The sequence below is a fragment of the Somniosus microcephalus genome, chromosome 13 (assembly GCF_052327205.1).
Source record: "Somniosus microcephalus isolate GS21.2 chromosome 13, FLI_Smic_1.0, whole genome shotgun sequence".
Classification (NCBI taxonomy): domain Eukaryota; kingdom Metazoa; phylum Chordata; class Chondrichthyes; order Squaliformes; family Somniosidae; genus Somniosus; species Somniosus microcephalus.
The window spans coordinates 176627997-176642018 of record NC_140999.1 but is presented as its reverse complement, the minus strand read 5'-3'; the positions used below and the strand labels follow the sequence as shown (position 1 = coordinate 176642018).

General features: G+C 42.5%; 1 protein-coding gene across 4 annotated transcripts in view; it reads left to right on the top strand.

Annotated features, from left to right (window-relative positions):
* The window catches only part of LOC147108810 (serine/threonine-protein kinase Sgk2-like), a 179927-nt gene that overhangs the window by 154882 nt on the left and 11023 nt on the right, over window positions 1-14022 (top strand). For all 4 annotated transcript variants that reach the window (XM_086005675.1, XM_086005676.1, XM_086005673.1 and 1 more), the window contains 4 exons: window positions 9223-9272; window positions 9351-9408; window positions 9794-9877; window positions 12646-12777. In XM_086005675.1, coding sequence (XP_085861801.1) covers window positions 9223-9272; window positions 9351-9408; window positions 9794-9877; window positions 12646-12777 — 324 coding nt within the window. The remainder of the gene's footprint in view (window positions 1-9222; window positions 9273-9350; window positions 9409-9793; window positions 9878-12645; window positions 12778-14022) is intronic.

Here is a 14022-nt window from a genome sequence, read left to right as displayed (position 1 = left end):
TTTGGTGGTGATCTTAAATTTATACCCTCTAATTACAAATTCACCGACCAGTGGAAATAGTTTTTAACAATGGCTTGCATTTTATATAGCAACTTCAACATGGCAAATTGTTCAGAGGCATGTGGAAAAACTGAAATTGAGCCAAAAAGAAAAATTCGTCAAAGTAGTGGGTTTGTAGGAGGGTCTTAAAGGAGGAGAGGGAGGTGGAGGGATTTAGAGAAGGAATCCCAGAGAGTGGGACCTATGTAACTGAAGGCACAGTCACTAATGGTGGGACAAAGGGAGGGACAAAGGGGGGGGACAAAGGGGGGAGATGTACAGGAAGTCACAGGAACAGAGAGTTCTGGGGTGAGTGTTGTAGGTTTGGAAGAAGTTGTAGAGATAGGGATGGGCAAAGCCATGGAGGAAATGTAAACACGAGGTTGAGAATTTTAAATCTGAGGCATTAGGAGATTGGAAGCCAATGTAGGTCAATGAGGACAGGGTTATGAGCAAGCAAGACTTGGTTAGTGATAGTATGTGTGCTTAAATTTACCTATTTTCCTCATCATAACTCTTCATAATTTTGAATACCTCTATCCTCTTAACTTTCTCTGCTCTAAGGTAGAGAGCCCTAGTTTCTCTAGTCTCTTGTCATAATTAAAGCCTCTTATCCCTAGTATCACAGTGAATCTCCTCTATAACCATCCAGTTTGGTTGGCATCCTTCTGAAGTAAAGTGTGCAAAATGTATCACAATATTCTAACTGTGGCCTAACCAATGATTTGTATAGGTTTAATATTATCTCTTTACTTTTGTATTCAATATCCCTATTTATAAAACTTAAAATCCTTGTTTTCCATCTTTATCAATCTGTGCTCCCACTTTTAAAGCTTTGTATATCTGAACCCCCTAAATTTCTGTGCTGCGCTACTTTAAAAGTATTTCTATTTAGTATATATTTCTTCCTTCTTCCCCTCAAAATATTGCCTCACATTTATCCACCTTAAATTTAATCTCGCCTCTAGCTGCCCAATATATTAACCTGTCTATCTCATTCTGAAGTTGTTTAGCAGTTCTCTTCACATTTCCTCACATGCTCCCTATTTTTATTGTCTGAAAATGTTGATATTGTGCCCCATACACAGGTCCAGATAATATACAATGAGAAAAGCAATGGGTTCAACACTGACCCCCTGGGGGACATCATCCCTCCAGTCTGAAAAACATTCATTGAACATTACTCTAATACTGCGGATGCTGGAAATCCGAAATAACAACAGAAAATGCTGGAAAAACCCAGCAGGCCAGGCAACATCCATGGAGAGAGAAATAGAGTCCTTTAACTAATTTCCTATCCTTGCTGTCACCTTCCCTTTAGTACCATATGCCTGAATTTGATGAAGAAGCCTTCTATGTTGCACCTTATTAAATGCCTTTTGAAGATCTTGTACAGAACACCCACTGTATTTCCTTTATGAATACATCCTGTTATTTCCTTTAAAAAACTCAATTAAATTTGTCAGATGTGATTGCCTTTTACATAATCGCTGTCTTTAATTAGTTGCAAAGTGAATATTAACTATATCCCACATTATGGCCTTTAGAAGCTTACCCACTACCAATATTAGGTTGACTTGTCATGATGTGACTACTGCACAAATGCTCACTGGCAAAACTGGGACAATCTGCCTGGATGTGCACGAAATGGCCAGCCAGCACAGTCAGACAGCTTACAGGAAGACCAGCTACCTATTACGAATAGTAAATGTGGGAGAGCAACATTGTTAGTTCACTCTCCCAAAACCTGGCCTGCAATAATCAAAGCAGCTGGAATGGGCAAGCCCTTTTTTTTAAAGGGAGGCATGCTGTGAGACATTCCATGGTACTGTTACTGTAGGTAGATAAAGGCAGAACTAGCTTGCAGGAGATGGCTTTTATCTTCAGCTTCCAAACAATATTTAGGTGTTAATTAACTCAGCATAACTTCATTTGGGAGGTTTCAGCAATACCCTCCTGTGGTTCATTCAACCTTGAAATGAGGCTGTAACATCATTACGCATTATTTTATGTCTACCTGCAATTCGCCATGCATCCCAGACACCTGGGAGGCTATGGGGACACTTAAGCCTGTGGCCGGAGAGATGGAGGCACAGACACAAAAGCATGAGAACTAGGCTGATTCAGGATGAAACAGAATCGAAAGTGAGCGCTAGAGTGTGTTAGAGATTGGTGGTAAAAGAGACAGTATATTAACTGCTGGTGGAGCATATTGTAGATTTTTAACACCTTTTGCTTTTTGAAGTATTTATACAAATACTTGTGCTGTTCTGTATGCGTCTTACTTCATTTTTGTAAATATATCTAGTTAGTTAATTCTGATCCTGACCCAACTTGAGCATGGGTGTTGATAACACTGGAATGGCTTTGAATAGTGCATAGGGGCACTAATGACCTAGGTTTGAGATTCTAAAGGGTTCAAGGCAACAAAAAGGCAGTGCTACAACTTCTGGTTCATGGAGAACAGGCAATCCGCTTACACAAAGAGCATTGAGATTGTTGCAGGAAGGAGCGACTCTTTAAAATATCCTAAAAATACATCAGGCAGACGGCAGCAGAGGGACACCTGTCCCACCACACATAGTCTCATGGAAAAAAATGTTCAGTGCATTTTCTTTGTTCAAAAACACATAATGGGCAGGATTTTCATTGTGCCGTGGAGTCGGGATTAGAGGCATGGGGGGAGTTAAAATCCCGAAATCAGGGATCCCGACCCCATCCCGCACCCAAACCTGCCTCCATGCCAGTTTCAAAGGAGACGGGTACCCGCCCCGCACTGGGACCCGCCTACCCGAGGCGGGAAGGGATTAGTGCCAATTAACTGCCTGTTAACAGGTAGTTAACAGGCAGTTTTTAGCCTAATCCCTATTTTTAAGGTTGAAGTGTGGGATTCCCGACGGCTCCAAACCACGCCAAGTTAGAGGAGTCGGGCCGTCGGGTTGAAGGACTTGGAGGGGTCAAGATGTCAGTGTTCAGGTGAGTGATGTGTGCATGAGTGCAAAGGTAATTGTGTTTGGTGTGTCTAAAGTGATTAAATAAGTTTTACATACATTTTCTTACCTTTTCAGCCTTCCTTCCTTTAGGTCCCGGGAGTCCCTCATCTCACCGGCACAGAAAGCAGAATGGCTGCGAACTGTCAAAAGTGACAGCCTGCAGCTTTCTGCGCAGGAGAGATTTCTAACTGAGTCTGTGGAGAAGGACTCATGTTAGAAGTAAGACTGTCAGTGTTTGACAGCTTCAAACAGCTATGAAAAGCTGATATTTCATCTGTCAAAAGCTCTTGACAGATGAAATTTCAATCTGTGATGTCACCTGTTGCCGGGTGGCCCTTAATTGGCCTGCTGAGTCCACTGGGCGGGCTCAACAAGGTCAATCAAGTTAAAATCGCGTGGATTGGCCGCATCTCAATGGAGGCGGGACTACTACCCCGAAAGTTGTAGTCCCGCCTCCAACCCGACTCCTGAATGAAAATCCTGCCCTTAGATTTCAAACAACAAAAGACAACTGATTTTTCTTTTCAGGACTAGTCCTTCTGTGAAAATGAAACATAATAACGTAAGAACAACAGAAATAGGCGCAGGAGTAGGCCATTCGGTCCTTCGAGCCTGCTCCGCCATTCAATAAGATCATGGCTGATCTTCTACCTCAACTCCACTTTCCTACACTATCCCCATATCACTTGATTTCCTTAATATCCAAAAATCTATCGATCTCTGTCTTGAATATACTCAACAACTGAGCCTCCACAGCCCTCTGGGGTAGAGAATTCCAAAGATTCACCACCCTCTGAGTGAAAAAATTTCTCCTCATCTCAGTCCTAAATGGCCGACCCCTTATTCTGAGATTGTGACCCCGTGTTCTAGACTTCCCAGCCAGGGGAAACATCCTCCCTGCATCTACCCTGTCAAGCCCTGTAAGAATTTTGTATGTTTCAATGAGATCGCCTCTCATTCTTCTAAACTCCAGAGAATATAGGCCTAGTCTACTCAATCTCTCCTCATAGGGCAATCCCCCCATCCCAGGAATCAGTCTGGTGAACCTTCGTTGCACTCCCTCTATGGTAAGTATATTCTTCCTTCGGTAAGGAGACCAAAACTGTACACAATACTCCAGGTGTGGTCTCACCAGGGCCCTATATAATTGCAGTAAGACATTTTTAATCTTATACTCAAATCCTCTTGTAATAAAGGCCAACATACCATTTGCTTTCCTAATTGCTTGCTGTACCTGCATGTTAACTTTCAGTGCTTTATGTACAAGGACACCCAGGTCCCTCTGAACACCAGCATTTCCCAATCTCTCACCATTTAAAAAATACTCTGTTTTTCTATTTTTCCTACTAAAGTGACAAACTTCACATTTCTCCACATTATACTCCATTTGCCATGTTCTTGCCCACTCACTTACCTGTCTCTATTCCCTTGATGCCTCTTTGCATCCTCCTCACAACTTACATTCCACCCAGATTTGTATCATCAGTAAACTTGGATATATTACATTTGGTCCCCTCATCCAAATCATTGATATAGATTGTGAATAGCTGAGGCCCAAGCACTGATCCCCACTAGTTACAACCTGCCAACCTGAATTTTTTTAATTTTTAAAACATTTTAAAATTTGTTTATGGGATGTGGGCTTCACTGGCAAGGCCAGCATTTATTGCCTATTCCTAGTTGCCCTTGAAAAGGTGGTGGTGAACCATCTTCTTGAACTGCTGCAGTCCATGTGGTGAAGGTACTCCCACAGTGCTGTGAGGGAGGGAGTTCCAGGATTTTGACCCAGCGACAATGAAGGAACGGTGATATACTTCTAATTCAGGATGGTGTGTGACTTGGAGGGGAACCTGAAGGTGGTGGTGTTCCCATGCACCTGCTGCGCTTGTCCTTCTCGGTGGAAGTGGCCACGGATTTGGGAGGTGCTGCCGAAGAAGCCTTGGTGAGTTGCTGCAGTGCATCTTGTAGATGGTACACACTGCAGCCACGGTACGCCGGTGGTGGAGGGAGTGAATGTTTAAGGTTGTGGATGGGGGCCAATCAAGTGGGCTGCTTTATCCTGAATGGTGTTGAGCTTCTTGAGTGTTGTTGGAGCTGCACTCATCCAGGCAAGTGGAGAGTATTCCATCACACTCCTTACTTGTCCCTTGTAGATAGTGGAAAGGCTTTGGGGAGTCAGGAGGTGAGACACTCGCCGCAGAATACCTAGCCTCTGACCTGCTCTTTCTGCCACAGTATTTATGTGGTTGGTCCAGTTAAGTTTCTGGTCAATGGTGACCCCCAGGATGTTGATGGTGGGGGATTCGGCGATGGCAATGCCGTTGAATGTCAAGGGGTGGTGATTGATACTCGCTTGTAAGAGATAGTCATTGCCTGGCACTTGTGTGGCGCGAATGTTACCTGCCACTTATCAGCCCAAGCCTGAACGTCGTCCAGGTCTTGTTGCATGTGGGCATGGACTGCGTCATTATCTGAGAAGTTGTGAATGGCACTGAACACTGTGCAGTCATCAGCGAACATCCCCATTTCTGACCTTATGTTGGAAGGAAGGTCATTGATGAAGCAGCTGAAGATTGTTGGGCCTAGGACACTGCTTTGAGGAGCTCCTGCAATGATGTCCTGGGGCTGCGATGATTGACCTCCAACCACCACAACCATCTTCCTTTGTGCTAGGTATAACTCCAGCCAGCTGAGAGTTTTCCCCCCGATTCCCATTGACTTCAGTTTTACTGGGGCTCCTTGATGCCATACTCGGTCAAATGCTGCCTTGATGTCAAGGGCAGTCACTCTCACCTCACCTCTGGAATTCAGCTCCTTTGTCCATGTTTCGACCAAGGCTGTAATGAGGTCGGGAGCTGAGTTGTCTAGACGGAACCCAAACTGGGCATCAGTGAGCAGGTTATTGGTGAGTAAGTGCTGCTTGATAGCACTGTCGATGACACCTTCCATCACTTTGCTGATGATTGAAAGTAGACTGATGGGGCAGTAATTGGCCGGATTGGATTTGTCCTGCTTTCTGTGGATAGGACATACCTGGGCAGTTTTCCACATTATCGGATAGATGCCAGTGTTGTAGCTCTACTGAAACAGCTTCGCTAGATGCGCGGCTAGTTCTGGAGCACAAGTCTTCAGCACGACAGCTGAGATGTTGTCAGGGCCCATAGCCTTTGCTGTATCCAGTGTGCTCAGCCCGTTTAGGACCCATTTAATCCTACTCTCTGTTTTCTGTCCGTTAACCAATCCTCAATCCATGCTAGTATAATACCTCAATCCCATGAGCCCTAATTTTGTTTAATAATCTCTTGTGTGGTACCTTATCGAATGCCTTCTGAAAATCTAAATACACCACATCCACTGGTTCCCCCTTATCTATTCTGCTAGTTACAACCTCAAAAAACTCTAACAGATTCGTCAAACACGATTTCCCTTTCATAAATCCGTGTTGACTCTGCCCGATCCTATTATTATTTTCTAAGTGCCCTGTTAACACGTCCTTAATAATAGCTTCTAGCATTTTCCATACTACCGTTGTCAGGCTGACTGGTCTGTCATTCCCCCTTTACTCTCTCCCTCCTTTATTAAATAATGGGGTTACATTTGCTACTTTCCAATCTGCAGGAATCGTTCTAGAACCTATAGAATTTTGGAAAATGACAACCAATGCATCCACTATCTCTATAGCCACCTCTTTCAAAACCCTAGGATGTAGGCCATCAGGTCATGGGAATTTATTAGCTTTCAGTCCCATTAATTTCTCTAGTACTATTTTTTTACTAATACTAATGTCTTTCAGTTCCTCATTCTCGCTAGACTCTTGGTTCTCCACTATTTCCGGGAAGTTTTTTACGTCTTCTTCCGTGAAGACAGACAAAAAGTATTTGTTTAAATTCTCAGCCATTTCCTTATTCCCCATTATAATTTCTCCTGTCTCAGCCTGTAAGGGACCCACATTTACTTTTGCTAATCTTTTCCTTTTTGCATACCTATAGAAGCTTTTACACTCTGTTTTTATGTTTCTCACTATTTTACTCTCATTCTATTTTCTCTTTCTTATCAATTTCTTGGTCCTCCTTTGCTGAATTCTAAAATCTTCCCAATCCTCAGGCTTACTACTCTTTTTGACAACATTATAAGCCTCTTCCTTTGATCTAATACTATCTTTAACTTCTCTTGTTAGCCACGGTTGGACTACTTTTCCTGTGGAGTTTTTATGCCTTAAAGGAATGTATATTTGTTGTAAATTATGTATTAATTCTTTAAATGCTAGCCATTGCTTCTCTACCGTCATACCTTTTAATGTAGTTTCCCAATCTACTTTAGCCAACTCGCCCCTCATACCTACGTAGTTTGCTTTAGATTTAAGACCCTAGTTTCGGATTTAACTAAATCACTTTCAAACTCAATATAAAATTCACTCATATTATGATCACTCTTCCCTAAAGGCCTCTTTACTACAAGGTTATTAATTAACCCTTTCTCATTGCTCAATACTAAATCTAAAATAGCCTGTTCCCTAGTTGGTTCCTCAACATACTGATCTAGAAAACTATCTTGCATACATTCTGATGTAAGAAAACTACTAGGCACTTGGTCTAAGCGTTAAACAAAGCTTTAATCAACTGTTTTACAACATGGAGGTCTAGTTGTGTCCTTCACTAGTTCCTGTTAAGAATGTCCTGCGCAAGCTGGGCCCATGCCCGAGTATTTATACTCTCCCTGGACAGCGCCACCCGTAGGCCGCTCAGTATTATTTCATTAGTCTTTCTTTCATGAATGACTGATTCATGTCACATTCCATGAATTCATCCTCCACACTATTACTGCAAATTTGGTTTGCCCAGTCTATATGTAAATTAAAGCCCCCATGATGACTGTATTACCCTTGTTATATGCTCCTCTAATTTCCTGATTTATACTCTGCCCTACATTATAATTGTTGTTTGTGAGCCTATAAACAACTCCCACCAATATTTTCTGCCCCTTGCTGTTTCTTAGCTCCACCCAAACTGATTCTACTTCTTGATTTTCGGAGCTAAGATCCTTTCTCTCTACTGTCTTTATCCCATCCTTTATTATCAGGGCTACCCCTCCTCCTTTTCCATTTTGCCTGTCTCTTCTAAAAGTTAAGTATCCTGGGATATTTAGTTCCCAACCTTGACCACATTGCAACTACGTCTCCCTAATGGCTATTAGATGAAACCTATTAATTTCTTCTGCACTATTAATTCATCTATTTTGTTGTGAATGCTTTGTGCATTCAGATATAGTGCCTTTAGCTTTGACTTATTTCTATTTTTCCCTGATGTCACCTCAGTCACTGATGCCTTATTACCTTTGTTACTCTCTTTGTCTCTTCCTGACCCACTCTGCTTATTTTTACCCAAAACTCTAATCTGTTCTAGAGCCTTGACATTTCTCTCACTGCTTTTAAATTTACTCTTTCCTGAATCCTCCCGCCCCCACTACATTTGTTTAAAGCCCTGTCTACTGCCCCAGTTATTCGGTTCACCAGGACACTGGTCCCAGCCCGGTTTAATTGGAGCCCGTCCCAATGGAACAGCTCCCTCTTTCCCCAGTACTGGTGCCAGTGCCCCATGAACTGAAACCCCTTCCTCCCCCACCATACGTTGAGCCACGCATTTAAACCTCTAATCTGTTTGTCCCTATGCCAATTTGCACATGGCTCAGGTAACAATCCAGAGATTATTACCTTTGAGGTTCTGCTTTTTAATTTGGATCCTAGCTCCTCAAATTCCTTCAGCAGAACCTCATTCCTAGTTCTACCTAAGTCATTGGTTCCTACGTGGACCATGACAACTGGATCCTCCCCCTCCCACTCCAAGTTCTCCTCCAGCTGTGAGGAGATGTCTTTAACCCTGGCACCGGGCAGGCAACATAACCTTTGGAACTCTGTCGCGGCTGCAGAGAACAGTATCTATCCCCCTGACTATACTGTCCACTACCACAACTACATTCCCTTTCACTCCCCCCACTTGACTGGCCTCCTGCACCAAACATTAAAAAATTCCAATGGATCACTTTCACAACAATGAGGGGAATCTGGTAAGTAGAAAACACTTTTAACCCTTGCTTTCCTATTTTGATATCTATAATTTGTAGATCCTTATTATAACCGTTTAACAAGCACATCCCATTCCTTTGAACGTGCTACCCAAACCTTCTCTTGCAGATCATGTCAGTGGAAAGTGACATCAACCTGGGACCATCCGCCAATCCCTAGTAAGTTCATTTTAATATTGGAATAATAACCTATTGTATCTGAAAATATTTCATTTAAAAATGGTTATTTGTTTGCAGTGCCAAACCAACAGACTTTGATTTTCTAAAAGTTATTGGAAAAGGGAGTTTTGGGAAAGTAAGTGAATTGTTTTGCTACTGGTTTGATTTTATTTCTATTTTATTCTGTTTATACTTTCAAATTTGAGTTTCTCCTGCAAAATAAATGTTGAACCTGCTTTACTAAACTGCTATATTTTGTTTCCACTTTCTATAGAGTGCCATTTTTTTAAAATATACTTTTTATTGAGTAAGCTCAGCTATATCCAGGTTGGACAAAAAAAGACAGTTTACTTAAACTTGCATCTGATTTTAAATATGCTCAAATTTGTTAGTTCAAACGTGGCCAAAATTAACTTACACTTGGATTATAGACTTGGAAAATATGTAACTTTTAAAGCTTATCTGTTGAGTGTAATATACAGATTTGGGACTTTAACCCTAAACTCTTAACTTTTATTTAGGTTCTCCTTGCAAAACGTAAATCAGATGGCAGGTCTTATGCCATCAAAGTCTTGCAGAAGAAAGTGATCCTGAATAGAAAAGAGGCAAGTATTAAATTGCCCTCAATGCTTAACTCCTTGAGTACACTTCAATGCACAGACTTAAATGTTACTCTGTACCTCTTAATTACTATAACACGCATATCCTGAAGGAATTTCCTCACAGCACAGAATATCAAAATGTAGTGGCAGTTGACTTTATTGTGTACAATACTTAATGAACTAACAGTTAGCAGTGTATAAGATGTTTAGAACAAGTGGAGCACTTCTTAATCACTTGTAAATGGGAACTCAAACAATAACGTTTTATTTACCTCCTGATGATGATTTTGTTTAAGTATTGGTGCAGTTGTGTTCACAGACCAAGCTCAAAAACAAGTCATGGAAGTTGGTGGCAGGAATCCCAACCTCTTTAGTGACTGGTAAACCATGGTGAGATCATTATTCTCTCCATCCCTCCCTGGCTGAATATCGATGCCATCCAGTCTACAGTGAGTCCCCTTTACTAGTCTAGATGATTAATCTAGTACATGTTTCAAAGTCCAAGTGCTGATGCTACAACAACATGCAGTTATATAGCCCCTTTTAATGTAGAAAAACATTCAAAAGTGCTCCACAGTCTTCAAAATGCTCCACGCTCTTCAAAAATGGATGTCAAGCCAAGGTAGGAGATATTAAGAAGGGGGTAACCAAAAGTTTAGCAAAGGAATTCAAGAGAGTGTGGCCTAGGTAGCTGAAGGCTTTGCTGCCAATGGGAGGACAAAGAGGGGGAGGGATTACAAAAGGGCCAGAGCAGAGGAGCGGTAGGTGGGGGGGGGGGGGGCAGGCGTTGTAGGGCTGGACAAGGTTACATAGATAAGGAGGGCGTGACCATAAAAGGATTTAAACACAAGGATGAGAATCTTAAATTTGAAGCATGGGTGGGACCAGAAGCCAAATACATCAGCAAGGACAAGGATGATGGGTGATTGGGACTTGTTGCATGATATGATATGGGCTATATAGTTTTGGATGAGCAAAGTTTATGACAGGTGGACAATAGGATGCCGACCAGTAGACATTGGAATAGTTGAGTCTGAAGGTGACAAAGGCATGGTTGAGGGTTTCAGCAGCAGATTGGCTGAGGTAGGGATGGAGGCCGGTGATGTTAGAGAGGTGGAAGTAGGCAGTCTTTGTAATGGAGAGGATATGGAGTCGGAAGCACAGCTCAGAGTCGTATAAAATTTGTGGCGGGGGCTAAAGGCGATGATTTTGGTCTTCCCAATGTTTAGCTGGAGGAAATTGCAGCTTATCCAAAACTGAATGTCGGACACCGTGGCAGTGGAGGGTTCAAGAGAAAGTGGTGTTGAGGTACAGCTGATGTTGTCAGTGTAAATATGTTTGCAGATGATGTTACTAAAGGATAGCATGTAGATGAGGAAGAAAGGGGTCAACAACAGGTCCTTGGAGAACTCCGGATGTAATGTTACAGGGGTTGGAAGAGAAGCCATTGCTGGAGATGCTCTGGCTATGATCAGATAGGTAAAAGTGTAAGCAAGGGCAGTCCTATTGAGCTAGACAACAAAGGAGAGGTGTTGGAGGAGAATAGTGTGTTCAGTAATGTTATAGGCTGCAGAGAGGCTGAGGAAGATGAAGGGAAATAATCTACCATGATCACAGTCACAGAGAATGTAGCTCTTGACTTTGGTTAGGGCCAAATTGGTGCTGTGGTGGGGCAGAAAACTGATTGGAGGGATTCAAATAGGGGGTTGCGGGAAAGATGGGCACAGATTTGGGAGGCAACAATATATTTAAGGACTTTGGAGAGGAAAGGGAGGTTGGAGATGAGGTGAGAGTTAAATTCCTCTCCTCACTATTTTAATTGAGGCACTAACCCATCTATTTTATAGAATTAATAAGTGTTTGTATAATAAGATCACCAACAGTAATATCTACCCTATTGTCTTTGAAACGCACCTGGCTATGGCCTGTCACTGCACCAAGCAAAACTAGCACAGTTAGTAAGAAAGAAAAGAAAGATTTGCATTTATATAGCACCTTTCATGGCCTCAGGGCATCCCAAAGCACTATACAGCCAATGAAGCGCTTTCAAACTGTAGTCACTGTTGCAATGTAGGAAACGCTGCAGCCAATTTCTGCACAGCAAGATCCCACAAACAGCACTCTGATAATGACCAGATGATCTGTTTAGTGATGTTGGTTGAGGGATAAATATTGGCCAGGACACTGGGGAGAACTCCCCTGCTCTTCATAGAATGGTACAGCACAGAAGGAGGCCATTCGGTCCTTCAGGCCTATGCCAGCTCTTTGGTAGAGCTATCCAATTAAACGACTCCCCTGCTCTTTACCCATTGCCCTGTAAATATTTTCCCTTCAAAATAGTACCATGGGATCTTTTACGTCCACCTGAGAGGGCAAATGGGGCCTTGGTTTAATGCCGCATCTGAAAGAAGGCACCTCCAACAGTGCAGCACTCCCTCAGTAATGCACTGAAGTGTCAGCCTAGAGTTTGTGCTCAAGTCTGTGGAGTGGAACGCACAACCTTCTGACTCAGAGGCGAGAGTGCTACTCACTGAGCCACAACTATCCTTTTACTTTAAGGGAAAATTACTGTAAAACTGAAAATATGACTGGTAATTAATTATACTATATAGTTTTTTAGTGCTAGAATTGAAATCAGTGAGGTACACTGAAGCTGGAATAAATTTGGTGTGAATTCTCATGAATCCAAAATTTGAAATGTACTGACTAAAGGATGTATAAATTTATTCTCTATTGTTGTTCAGATTCTAATGGTACCTATTTTAAATTAGCAAAAAAACATTATGGCTGAACGCAATGTGCTGCTGAAAAATCTCAAGCATCCTTTTCTGGTTGGGCTCCACTACTGTTTTCAGACAACAGAGAAACTCTATTTTGTCCTGGACTATGTGAATGGTGGTGAGGTGAGTGGGTGGGTTACTGTGGACTGCACTTCCTGAAGATTGCAGTCCCTTCATAAATTCTTTATATCTGGCTTTTATATTTAACTGTTGTACCTGTTTCCTTGCTTTTCTCTCTTTATTTCCATGTCCTCATAATTTGTGCTGCTCTCTACATGGCATTGCAACTCACATAATACATCATGGGCACAATGCTTCTATCCATGGCCTCTTGAATGTGCTGGAGAAATCTCCCATCAGTACTGTTCACAGTTGGCACATTTGTCTTTGACCAGCTATTTCCCCGAGCTACTGACAAAATGAGTAGGCAACTCCATGAAGTAGATGCTTGCATATCAGGATATCTTTGGAATGAAGACAAAGACACAATGTGGTTCCACTTTTTGTAGCAAATATAAACAGCAACATTGCCAACTTGTGGAGGTAGTTTCTCACAAATAACTTAAGATGGGGTCCAGTAGCATTTATGTGGAACCCTTCTGCATCCTGATTTCCAAGAGGCATCATGTATTCATGTCCAAGTCACCTACCACATGCTTGACAGAATGTAGCAGTAGGTAGTTTAAAAGAGGTGTCTTGTATGTTTATCTGACCCAATTGTCATTGCAAGACTATACACCTTGCTAACTGTGGGCCTAGAATAAATCCTTGCACTTAGAGAAAGTTAGTAGGAAAAGGAATGGTGAATAGGTGTCTGAGGTGTTTTTACTTTCTCCTAAAACCTGTGTCTGGTCAATGAGATGTGTATGTTCCATCTTGGGGAAAAAACCTTAAATTTATATTGCGCCGTTAACATAGGTTTTAAGGAGAGTATTAAAGGAGAGGAAGGTGGAGGTATTTAGGTAGGGAATTCCAGAGCTAGGCTGAAGTCAGGGCTGCCAATGGTGGAGCAAAAGAAAGGGAAATGCACAAGAGGCCAGTCGAAGGAACAGAGAGTTTAGGGAAGGTTCTAAGACTGAAGGAGGTTACAGAGATAGGAAAGGGCAAATCAATGGAGGGATTTAAACACATTGGCCCAGAAATTCGGGTCAGGGGTTCCCGCGGGTGCAAGCCCCCGACCTGCACTTACCTTGCGCGCCGGCCGTTGAGCTGTGGGCCCCCGTGGAATTCCGATCCTGGGCCTGCTCCAACTGCCGGCGCGCAGTGCTTGCATATCCCAGGGGCGCAGTTAGTTCGATGCGTCCCCTGGGATCACGTGGGCCATGGGGAGCCAATCGGAGCAGGGAAATGTCCATTCATAAGTTTGAC